This window comes from Rhipicephalus sanguineus, chromosome 6 (assembly GCF_013339695.2).
Source record: "Rhipicephalus sanguineus isolate Rsan-2018 chromosome 6, BIME_Rsan_1.4, whole genome shotgun sequence".
Taxonomy (NCBI): Eukaryota; Metazoa; Arthropoda; class Arachnida; order Ixodida; family Ixodidae; genus Rhipicephalus; species Rhipicephalus sanguineus.
The window spans coordinates 131,463,752-131,476,420 of record NC_051181.1 but is presented as its reverse complement, the minus strand read 5'-3'; the positions used below and the strand labels follow the sequence as shown (position 1 = coordinate 131,476,420).

The 12,669-nt window shown below is 48.3% G+C and overlaps 1 protein-coding gene across 2 annotated transcripts in view; it reads right to left on the bottom strand.

Moving 5' to 3' along the window:
* Positions 1 to 321: 321 nt before the first annotated feature.
* Positions 322 to 12,669, bottom strand: part of LOC119397555 (Down syndrome cell adhesion molecule-like protein 1) — a 123,641-nt gene continuing 111,293 nt past the window's right edge. Inside the window, exons 10-15 of one of the 2 annotated variants that reach the window (XM_049417094.1) lie at positions 12,292 to 12,529; positions 11,633 to 11,725; positions 10,681 to 10,869; positions 10,000 to 10,176; positions 9,172 to 9,567; positions 322 to 7,066 (exon numbers count right to left, since the gene is read on the bottom strand). In XM_049417094.1, the coding sequence (XP_049273051.1) occupies positions 6,711 to 7,066; positions 9,172 to 9,567; positions 10,000 to 10,176; positions 10,681 to 10,869; positions 11,633 to 11,725; positions 12,292 to 12,529 (1,449 nt within the window). In that variant the 3' untranslated portion in view covers positions 322 to 6,710. The remainder of the gene's footprint in view (positions 7,067 to 9,171; positions 9,568 to 9,999; positions 10,177 to 10,680; positions 10,870 to 11,632; positions 11,726 to 12,291; positions 12,530 to 12,669) is intronic. The other variant, XM_049417095.1, reaches the window with a different exon arrangement.

Here is a 12,669-nt window from a genome sequence, read left to right as displayed (position 1 = left end):
ATCTTTATTTTTGCCCCTGGACGTCAGAATTTGTGTGTTGCCCGGTGACGGTCTTCCGACTCCTTGTTGTCTAGAGAGGTCTTTGGGGTGGCCCAAATCTCTCAGTCTCCTAGGGTTGTCGAGAAGAATCCGTCGTCCTCTCACACTTTAAAATAAGGCTTAATACTTCTCCTTTTCCTGGGCTAAACTTATACGAACAATTCGATATACCAAGAAGTTTCAAGCAGGCGTTCTTGTACCAAGCCAGCAGACGTTTCTGTATCAAAGGGTGGGCCCTACCGAGCTCTCATGCAAAACACGATTGACAGGCTCGATCACACGGCAGGCTTGCGAAACCTTTAATGTAAATTTTATAAAACAGCATTTTTGTACATCGACACTTCGCTGGTGACTTTGTTGTTGTTAATACCGAGAACGACGCTATCAGAGAGAGACTGCGAGACCACGGGTTATCACGCACAAGACCAAAACGCTTCACTTGGTCGCACGAGGTGGTACGAGCAGTGTAAACGCGCTACCGAGGTGTATGTATTTACAGAAAGCCTAGATTACAAAGGCATAATAACATCACGCCTGGTATCGTGTGGTAGCTATAACATGTCCCATAAAGGGTATACACACTGCTATTGATGCGCAACACTGCGAAGGGGGAGAATACGAAGATAAAGGAAGTCTTTTCCGACGCAACACGGGGGAACTGCAGGACCGTATATGTTCCTGTTATGAACTTATTACGTTAGGAACACGAGTACATTCACTATACTTTTTGTTTGGAGACGCGACATACACAGCTATATAGTGCGAACACGATGACGCTGATTTCGTTTTGAGGAGGCGTTTTCGTTTGTCGCCTTTTGTGCTTCTCTTCTTCCTGTACATTAATAAACGACGCACACATTCGTGAACACATCTGTATATACCGTCAAAGCTGCGACAGACGTCTCTCTCTCTTTCTTTTTTTTTTTTTTTTATTTCATACCGTGGTCTGTTGCAACGGTGTAGCGTGTGACGCTACACCGCTGATGTTGGCAACAGTGAAACACTGGTCGCATGTGAGGGTACCGAACGACACTGAGCCATGCAACGCGGGCTGTGGCTGCCTCTTTTCGCAACAAAGTCCGCGATATGTTTAGGGTAATGCTTATAACCTACGTACTACATATAAACCTCTCGTTTTCGGGTAGCTCTATATCGCATATACTAAACCTGTGGTCTGATCAACGCGGGTTAATTTGTTTGGCACTCCAATTTTATGTGTACATGTATACGTAAGGGCAGGACGCAAGGTCGTTCCGATGGACAAGCTTTCGCGAAATGCTTGTGTTAATACGTCATAACGATAAAGCGCTCTGTGAAGAGACGCCATTTGCATGGGGATAGGAGACCCATCGTGCATGCAGCCAGCTTTTGTTTCCTTCGTGAAACGCGGCTTATCGTCGTCCTAATTCTCTGTGAGCGTTCAGTGCAGCTTTTCACCACAATCGACGCATTGTGACTACCGCGAACTCGGATGCAGTGTCTGTCCACTAATCATAATGAAAATGTATACCACCTGTTCTGAAGAAAGCAGCGTATCAGTGTCACGATTAACGGATCCCGAAGATCAAATCCTATCGTTAGTTCCTACACAGTTCGAAACAATCTTTTTTTCTTTTCACAACAACCACGGTCTGCACACGGTCGAACGAACAGTGCATAGAATTTTGTATTCTGTAGTCTCACGACTCGGTGCCGCTCTTGTACCAGTGAAAACTGATATCTGAACGGCATTTAAGTGTTTATAGACAATCAAGAAAGCGAAATTGTAGGACCAATGATTGACCACAGCTATGCTCGTTTAAGTAGTCAGACGTGGCTGGCTTTGTCCTAGAACGTGGAAAGTTATTTCTGGTGTTTGGTTCTAGGGTGAAAGGGGGGGGGGGGGGGGGGTCGGGTGCACACACACAAACATCACGTTCGATTTCCAAGCATATACATTCAGCAAAACAGACACGAAGTGGTCTTTTGCAGAGTACGCCATTGCATTTACACAGTCACCTATACCCTCTCCGTCCGTTAGAAAAAACGAAAGTTATGCGCGTTATTGTTATCCATATACTAGATTGTTTTGATTAGAGAAGCCAGTTCTTGGGTGATGGATTTAATGCCTTCACAGTTGTGTGTATCTCGCCTCAGTGAAGTTGAACTCCGTAGCAAGTGCAACGCGCGTCACAAACTTCAGTATTTCATTTTGAAACGCAATTGGTCAACATATGTATGTTCGCGGAACCCTTGTGCGTTTGTAGATGTGATGCTTCTTTTTTTCACACGATTTGCAATGGCAGAGCGTTACACCTTCTGATACACATTTAGTGCGCCAACTCAAGCTTCCTTTCACCGAGAAATCGCTTCTCAATATCAAAAGCTGACGTCGCATTCTGTTTCCGCAATCGTAACCTTCTTCAGTGAGCATCTGTCAGTCTAAAGCTGATATGATCTAAAAAGCTTTTCAGGTACGGTATCTGTGTTGCTGCTAAGTCGTCGTGTGGAGAATTACGGTGATCCGACCGCGTCGAAGTGCACCTGGTCAGCGTGCCGTTTGCAAATACCATTTCCATCCCTATACTCATTGAAAACGCCACGCGCCGTCGCCTATACACTCTACACTGACAGTGAGAACGTTCACTTACGGGTGTAGACACTGCATTACTCGTAGACGGTATGTGGCTTAGACTAGAATGGTAAGCGGCCCACCCTCGTAATCCAGACTAAAAGGGCGCGCAGCGGCCTGGCGAGGAGCCGCTAGGGGCAGCGTGGGGCAGATGTCGGTCACGTGACACGTACGTAGTTCCCAAAGGAACATAGTCCGCCCCGTGATGCGGACACTCGCAACAACCTTGCAGTTCAGACGTCACTCGCTTTGGGAACGTCGGGAAGATCAGATGTTGGGCATTCAGGTGTTGGTCACAGCACCTGAATGTCGAACACCTGACCTTCTTCACAGCACCTGAATGGCGCGTACTGTTTTTTTTTTAGGTGGGATTCGCGTGTCACGTGACCCTCTTTACCCCGTTGAACGGTCATCCCCGTCTGTACATGCTGGTAACACACACACTACATACACACGTGTGATGCGTACATACTATGCGGCGATGAGACAGCAAGACTAATGTGCTCGCGAAGCAGATTATATAGTACACTCTCACTGTTTACAAAGCAACATTCGCGAGCGGGCCACGAATCTGTGATACGCAAACAGTGCACAGTAATTCATTCCGCGCACAATAATGATCACTGTACTTCTTGTCTACCAGCCAATTTTCGCTGGGCACCGATTACTGAATCAAGTGTATACCTATTGACAACGTGACCAGAATGTGAAATGTCCTTTTGACTTGAAGGCAGTCGAGAGCACACGCACGCTTCTGGCCCGTGAGACTAGTTAAGCGTTACTTATGACTGTACGACTTATTCGTTTGATACACGCGCTTGTTTCTACGCTCATTTATATAGCGAATCCTAAAGTCGGTTTGTTTTCTCGTACAACTTTTAAGTGAAACACGATCCCGAGCACGTGGCAAACAGAATATCGTCACTCTGTAATTTCGATGTGTACATTAGCACGAATTCTGTCAATTCACGAGCGGCAAAGCGAGTTATATCGGAAATCGATGGACCAGATATCGATGGCACCAGTACAGCCCGTCTACGAGGCCGGAGGAGGTTAGAGATAACGCATCCTGCCTCTTGCCATTTCCGGTCAAGGATGCGCGTGGTGTGAGCTATGCTAAAGCGCTTGACTTGTAAGCGTTCAATCAAAAACAGGCATGGTGACGTAGTAATTAACATCATACCCACGGATAAAGGCGCCTACCTTAATTACAGCTTGCAGCCCATGCCTTTCCGTATTTGGGACTACTCGCTTTATCGTGTTTCTCCGTCATCGAGCAATGCGTCCAATGCGCAGAACCTGGCGTAGGCTTGCACACAAACACCCAAAACTTAGGAGAGCAAGTTTCCCTGTAGGGCAAGCGTTTCATGCTTGGAAAAGCTTTGCAATCCTCCACATATGCCATTGGATAGTGTTGGCACTATAGTGCCTGACCAGGATGTGGAGCCGGAAAATGTCTCGAACTTACTCTGACGTTTCAATGCCTCGTTCGGTTCCTCGTTAATAGATACTCGATATAACTACAAATACCGTTCGGTCCTTTTTAACTATCGCCATATAGCTTACTCGTCAGAAAGGACTGAAAACATCGCAGTAAGCAAATAAATAAACGGAACACTCAAATAACATACAAAACTTGTTTGGTAGTGGAACAGTCGTTCGCAGTACATACGACGTGTCACGACATGTTCCCAGCACCATTGGTACGGGGTTGTACAAGAGACTATACGTTATGAGGAGGTAATGAAAGAAAGATCAAAGAAAGAAGAGATAACTAAGGTTTGAAAGAAAGTCTTGCAACCCCGGTTTTATCTCGGAGCACCATAATTCAGTTGAGGGAGAGAGGAATTCCGCGCGCAAGATTGCGTTTGAACTCTCCTTTTTTCTTATCACCTAGATAACTCACTCTTCTACAGCAGGTAAGAAGCTATGAAAAGGGTGACATCGTCACGAGCGTAGAAGAGCTCTGCGAGAGCGTTACACACAGCTGAGTCACATCCGCACAAACGAAAATTCAAGCGCTTCCTCGTACGCCTAACTTGTGTGATCAGCCTAATCCACGCTTGCAAACTATCGCAGCTCTTCCAAGCTCTATCGATAGTGGCACTCAGCGTGCGATCACTCCGAATGACATCGAAGGTTAAACTGAAAGCTGACAATGACAATTAAGTCCTGTTTGCTTCGTACACGCCACATTCTACACTGCCCACAGCGTCTTCGATCGATACATCGGAGTCACGTGATGGTGATCGTGTTGCCGAGTTTTTACGATCTTTTTACAAGGGCATCGCTTTTACACTCTGAGCAAAGCACGTTCCCGAGAGAAACAAAAAAAAAAACCTAAGGTCCTGCGTACGTTAGTGAGTTCCATGCGAAATGTTGTGCATAAAACACGTGCGGGCAGTGTAACCTTGCGCTAATTATGTACAGAAGGTAATTTCCAGGTGTTCTTTCAAGACGAACAATGCGCTCTCGTTAAATGGCGATGCGTTATGCGACACCGTGTAATCAAATCGAAGCACAAAGGGGATGACATTTTAGCCGAGTACTCTAGATGGCAAACAATAACTCAAAACACGCCCACCTGACACCACGTGAAACTAGCAGTGTTTCTGACGCAACGTACCAGAACTTTATGCGAGTGTGGTTCTAAGGAAGAAGAAAGACAAAAAAAAAGAAACAAAAGAAAGGGAGACGACTGACGTTCGTGCGTCTAAAAAATGCTTTACATGACTCGATTGGCTTCTTTGGACAACGAAAACAAAGAACGCTTCACAAATGTACAAATAACCTACACTTATTTCACAACAAAACAAACAATACATATGCTTCTCTCTCTTTCTTTTTACATAAATACCTACTTGTTATCACAGAATTACAGCGCCACTACATGAAAAAAGAAGAAGTTCTATGTAGCACGGTGTCATCAGTGACACCATCGTGGTTCAGCTTGTGGTTTCAAGTTCACTGTGAAAGAAACAATAATGCAAGTAGGTCTGTACAAACAAATAAGAAAATCAGAAAAAAAAACACAACAAAGCTCGTTCATGGTGTCCCAAGTGTTGATTTTGTTTGGAATGTCTTTTTCTTCTTGATTTTGTTGTTGTTGTCGTACGCCTTTTGTAACGTTGGCAAACAGAACGGTACGGCCAACTAAAAAAGGGTTTCCTACGGCTTCGTGCAATGGCACTGCAACACTACTTGCGACTGGTAGATAAGAGGCCTGATTTCACGGTACTTCATCAAGTTATCAACGTAACAAAGGCAAAGCAAACTGTCATTTCGCAATGCGCCAGAAAAAAAAAAAAAGAGTAAGGAAAAAATCGGAGGTGAAAAAAAAAAAAAGGAAAAGGACACAGTCCGCGTAAGTAACCGTCGATGAAATTATGCAGGCGTCGGATAACAACAAAGAAAAAAAAAAGTTGCGCACAACAAAACATCGAGTGTTGTGCCTTCTTTTCACATTGCGTAGCTTCTTGTTTTCCGTAGAGATTCCGAAATTACTCAGGATCACCCGTCAGCGACCGGAGTCACTATATTCACAACAGCGCCTCGCCACTGATCACAACAGGCTCTAGATGACTAAAGGTAGATGCTTTGCCGCGAACAACCTGCGGTAAAGGCAACCGCGAGAACTAAACGGTGAGTTCTACTAATGATGGGGAGGGGGGTGGTTTGATGGTGGCAGACGGGAAATGGTATCTCTCTTGGTGCCGACAAGTCAAAGAGGTGATGATATCTTCTACACGTCAACACGAGAGCTGTATACCTACTTGCTACATACGGACAGAACCACTACGCGCAAGCACGGACCTGCGAACGATGAGCAATTCACGTTCAGTATACGCACACCACACGCAATTCGAAACAAAGAAAAGGTTCTCGGGTGGGCAACACGCACACTGTTAAGAGACGCGCACGTGTACTTTAACACACACTACAGAGGAGTTCGTCTTCGAGACTATGGCCAGCGACGGGGACCAGGCAACGAGGATAAAAGAAAGAGTCGTTTCAGAGGTTCAGTTCGAAAGCGACGGCCATGTTGTTGGCCTGTGAGGAACTAGGGTCCGCGTCCGGTTTGTACGCTGAGTTGAGCTCGAGGCCATTGGGCGTTTCGACCACGGAGTCGCTCGCTCCTTTCACTCCGTCGCCATTGCTCTTTGTCGACGACGTCGGGATGATGCCGTCGCCCTCCGCTTCCTCCATGTTTCCCGCCGTCCTGCGCTGTCGCCATTCTCGTCGTCTGCTCCTTCCATCCCTGATGCTGCTGCTTCTGCTTCCAGTCTTCCACACTCAGTTCGATTGCACTCAGATCGCCACAGGTCACCGCCTCTAGGCTGCGATGTCGTAGTGGTGGATCTCTGCCGCCTCCTCGATGATGTTGCTGCTGCCCTGGCCGTCCCTGTCCAGAATTTCCTGGTAGCGAAGACGAGAAAGGGGTGGCAAAGAAAGAAAGAAAGAAAACAGGCCCGCGCACAATGTGACTCGTTCTAAGGAGCCCGTTATGTCTAGACATGTGATTCCCGAACGCTTTTCTAAACACGCAGGGCATGCGCTTTGCGTTCATGTGTATCAATTGTGATGCGCCAGGCACTATGATATGAACCGAACGCAAAACAAAACAAAACAAAGACCGGTAAAGGCATGTGCAAGACACTTTGAGTTCGACGAAGGACGATGTTTCTGGGCATAGGTCAGTTTTTTTTTTTTGTTAATCCCATACTGAGATTACCCTGACTTTCCGGAATTGCAATAATGATTACCGGCAGGATCTTTTTAATAAAGAAATCGACGGCTGAAAACACTCGCAACTGAGGCTATGCAAGCGGAGGATGTCTCTTATGGGGATAATGAGCCACTTTTACAAGTAATGATCGTGACCTCAGTATCGCAGTTTATTGCGTCACGAATTGATTACCGCAAAAATTCCTCGAATCCATTGAGAGCGAGCCGAATTACAGGAGTCTGTCGCGCGCTTTAATCGCTTTCTCTCTTCTCTCGTCCCTACGAGCACGCTGGAAGCTACATAGAGAGGGATGGCACGGGAGAAAGAAATTATGTCAGCTCGCGTCATAACCTTGAGCGCACGTGATGAAACGCGATCACGCGCTCTCGTTGTGATTCCTGTGCGCGAGTGTGGCTCACTGTGTAATGTTCGCAGACTAAGGAGCGCGGCGCCGGCACGTGGCGGCACCCTGTGGCAAGAAGCGCATCTTATCCAAACGACGCTCTTGGTTTATGTCGGCTATTGGTCAAGGGCATGCTATCTGCTATTCAACGTCAAACAGCAGGCGCCGGCAGCTCCGTGGAGAGTGAGCACAGGCCTCTGCATGAAAAGAGGGCGCCTGAGCAAATGACAACTTCGCGCTCCGGTTTTAAATTCTCTTTGCCGCGCTCGACTGCAAGGTTTGGCTGAGATGTTCATAGCAGTGTCTTCCATCCGCAGGTTGTGTTTTCTCACCAAGCCCGAAGGGTGGTTCACGACCCCCTTAAGGTGGGCGGAAGTGGCTCGTACGCAGCAAGCCTCCGCTGCTTGTGATCGAGAACTACGCCACTGACGCCGTCCTTCGGTCGAAACGCAAAGAACAGCCCTTCCGAAACAGAGTTTTAAAGAAATGAGAGAAATTAAAAACGTACGTGCAACCGCATCCTCTTCTGTTCCTCGAGAGAAACAAGGGTATAAGCGGGGAAAGACGGAAGATGGACAGAGAGAAAGAGATAGCGAGAGAGAGAGAAAGACAGAGGCACACACACAGATAGAAAGATGGGCACCAGACGACACAACAAGCGGGTGGCGGTCAGCAAAACCGGCGCGCCCTACAACTGCGCGCACTCGAGCTCGCGATATTCGTGGACAGCGTGGGTCTGGCAGCCGCTTTTAACACCTGAAATGGCGCAATGCTGTCCCGTGCCTGACACCCTCATCTACACTTCGCGGACCCTTTAGTCGCTACCTCATTTGTGAGCAATAACTGGAACAACTTACTCCATCCGAGGCTCACAAAATGGCATCAGAAACCACAAGCTAAATCTGCTTTCGGAGACACACCAGTTATTGCTTGGCACATGCCAAGAGAGCTGATGGCACCGAATCACGGCTTGAAGATCGTACGCCAAAGGATTGCTGCGACGTACAGGAACACTGGTCCGTTAATTAGGATGGCCAGTGTCCCCGCGCAATGATATCTTATAGACGAGTTTAGGACGCTCTACGGCACATTGAACGCAGGGACAGTCAGCGTGAACTCTGCCTGCTTGTTTGAGTTTTCTAGTTTTCTCCTCTAAAGTTATATTCTGTCTCTTGTTATACGGATCGCTCTATTAGCCAAGGATTGCCGGCTCTTTAGTGTAGCCAAGCCTCCCATACTTTCGCGCGCTTTAACGAAGAACTGCACGGTTTAGCGGACAGCCTTACTCCTTTTCGGGAGTTAAAAGGTTCACTGCTTGCCGCGCCAGCACAGAGTAAGCGAGTATAGGAGGCAGCAGGCAGAAGCAGGCAGAGACGTCGTCGAGGGCCTTACTCAAGCGCACACTGCCGCCGGCGGTGAGCGTCATTGACGCCCAGATGTCGCACCAGACGCCTGAGCGCGGCGCGTCCCAAGGCTCCTGCGGGACACGTACCTGGGACAGGGACGTTCCCTTGGCGTTACGCGTGAGCCGCGAGGGCGACGGGCCGTCGGCCGACGGGCAGCGCAGCGGTAGCGTCGCGTACGGCGCCGGGTACTGCGGGATGGCCGAGCCCAGAAGCGGGCGGCACGACCCGGGCGGTCCGACGCCCCGCTCGCCGTCCGCGTGCCGTGGCGTCCGAGGAGCGCCCAGTCGCTGGTCCACGTCCACGTAGCGCTGGCTCTGTGGACGCCCGAGGCTTGCGGCTCCACTCATGTACGTGCCGGACTTGACGGGCTTCATCGGGGGCACTGCGTTGGGTTGGACGAGAAAGTTGGTCGTGCCGGTGAATGCTTTCAGGTGCAAGTTATAGCATGTGCTGTGTATTAGTAGACGAGAGTTTAATTTAGAGGGTTATAGGGCATTTGCAGTAGAATTTTTAACGCTACACATTTACATTCTTCAACATTGAGACATCGCAATGAGCAGTTTAGAAAAAATACGACAGAAGCTGAATCTTATCGGGCACGTCGCGAAACGATTGAAAATGTTCCATCGCAGCAACAGAATCTCTTTTGAGACAAGCAACTTGTCATTGGCTATATATTTTAAAACTACTTGCGTTAAGGCGATGCTATGATACTCTTAGAATCCTTTACATGTAAAAAGAACGTCGTGACCAGCCAATGCCCATTACATAGACGATGTGTCGAAACCTATCTTCACATGTGAAGCACACTTACCGATGATGTTCTTGTACTTCCGCCTCTCGTGGCTCACGAAGAGGCAGGCCCCGGCGATGACGAGGACGATGATGGTGAGTGACGCGGCTGCCGGTGCCACTACCGACAGCCGGAAGTAGACCGGAAGTTCGCGGCTCTGGCTCCCATGCGGGGCCGGCATGGACGCGTCCGATAATGCTGCGTTATGACACACACACGTCGCTCACTTCCACGAAAAAAAAAGCATTTTCGCGAAGTCCTCGTCGAAACGTTCTGTCAGCTGTGCAATAGGTTTGTGCATTCCTACTGCCTGACGACCTCAGCCGCGTAGATTGTTTTCGACGCGCAGCGAGCTGTGCATAAAAATTTTGATATATTTTCTTCCGTTCTGTGATAACTTATATTCTGGAACGATCAACCCTGAATGCTACGAGTGTAATTTGTCACAAGATTACCTAGCAGTGCGAAAAATCCCGCTATAGTTATATAACTTGTATCGATTTTATTCGCAGGTGACACAAGGTGCATCTTTCCATTGCACCATTATTCATTTCCGTGTTAAGCGATACACGTTTAGAGCATGTGTACCGTGAACAACAGACTTATGTGGACAAGCGCCGGCGTGGCTCTGCGGTAGAATAGACATATATATACAATGAACGTAGTTTGATGTTGGGGCAACAGTAAGCATTCAAATCTTACCTCCACCTTCAGTGAGTACGGTGATGGTCTCACTCGGGGCGCTTGTGGATCCCTCCCCAGCAGCCTGGAGGTAGATCTGGTAGCGGGTGGCTTCTCGCAGGCCGGACAACGTGTACTTCGAGTTGTCCGCCTGCGGCACTGTCAGCTCGCGCCATGGGCCGTTCTCTTCCCGGTAAGACATGATGTAGTCTGCACGGCAGCCAGAGAAGACATTCAGGCGATGACACCAGCAAGTGTTCGCCTCTACCGATCACGTTAAAGAACTGTTGCCTTAGGCCGCTATGCGTGGCTCCGCAGCAATAGCTGAAGCTGCAAGTCATTCTGAGACTGTTGAACAAGGTTGACTGAATATCAGTATTTGCGCTTTGACCATAGGCGTGCGCAGGGTTCCCCTTCGGGGAGGGGGGGGGGTCGAAGGTTCGTCGCAGCGCCCCCCTCCCTATTATGTCAATCTGTGGGGCTGACTTTGCGCCCCCTCTTAGGTGAATAAGGGAGGCAGCCGGCCCCCCCGGGCGCACAGGGGGAGGGGGGGAGGCATTTGACAAAATAAGAGCACCAGTGCTTCGGACTGGTGCTTTTACACCAGACCATACACATCGTGGCAAGTTCCATGCATAATCTGTACACATGACTCTATCTTGTGAGGAAAGATTGCTATCCGTGTTTCTGTATCACGAAGAAAGCATTACCGGTATATCACAAAAAAAAAAAAAAAATCATACAACCATATCGTTTCGTGCTACAGGCGGGCGTATGACAACAGTTCCTTCCATGCCTGGGCCTCCATACCTAGAGAGCTTTCGCATAATTATTTTTGCATGACTCTGGCATACAGATACCAATTTAATAATACGACACATGGAGTCGTTTCATTAAAATGTCATTGCGCGATTAGATGCACGGATATATAGTTGAAGATGAAAGAGGGGATCGGGCGATACTGGGTGCTTACGAGTGACAGGTGGTCCCGGAGGCTGTTGCCAGTGAACGACGATGAAGAAACGGTCGTGGGACTCGAGCCAAAGGCGTGGCGGCAGTGGTGGCTCTGTAGTGCAAGAAAGGAAAAAAAAAGTCGATTGAGTCATTGCGTTGGAGTGGCAGCGTCATATGATTTGCTGCATTGTAGTTGGCAATGTGAACATGAAGTGCATATTTATGTCAGAAGTCATCCATTGTCAGTTACATTTAGTGCGTAAGCAGCGCCTACACACCTCGTGTGATGAAGACTTTAGCCTTGTTTCATAACCTAATATGATCAAACATTAATGTGTCTATAGCAGTGTTCGTTCACGTTTAGTGCAACAGCTCATGTTTCGTCCATCATATGAACAATCAAATCAGCTTATTCGGAATTCATTACAGCGTCAACACCATAACGTACGCGACGGCAAGAACAAAAACTGCTATGTAGGGGCTTGACAAAGTTCTTGCCCCTATCTTTCGCATGCAAGAAACACACATACATATACATTGCATTAGTATACATGTGTATCGTTAATTTGCGTATATACTACTATGGCTTGCAATCTTGCTTGCCAAGCCTGTGGCCAGGTTCCGGTCGGCTTGTGTTCAGTTGCAATTACCACCAGTTTCTCATTCAAACAATCTTACCAGAATCCGCTGTCCTGGCGAAGACCTCCTGCGAGTCTGGTCCCGAGCCGGCAGCGTTGTACGCCTTGACTACGATGCTGTACTCTGTGGCCCTCTTGAGACCCGACAGAAGGTGCTCTTCTTCGGGTTGGTCGGTGACCAGCATCGACTGGTAGCTGTACGGTTCCTCCGAGGCGCGGCTACGGTAGCCGATGTAGTAGCCCATAAGGTGACCGTTCCACTGCTCCTTGGGTGGCGCCTGACCAGTGCCGAGCAAGAGATTGGAATACGTATAAGTTTAAAATCTCCCACGCTTCCTACATCGCTTTTCTCTTACTCCTTTTGCACCCCTTCATCGAGTTCGGGGAGGTGCTAGTAACGTTCTGTGTGATTCACAAA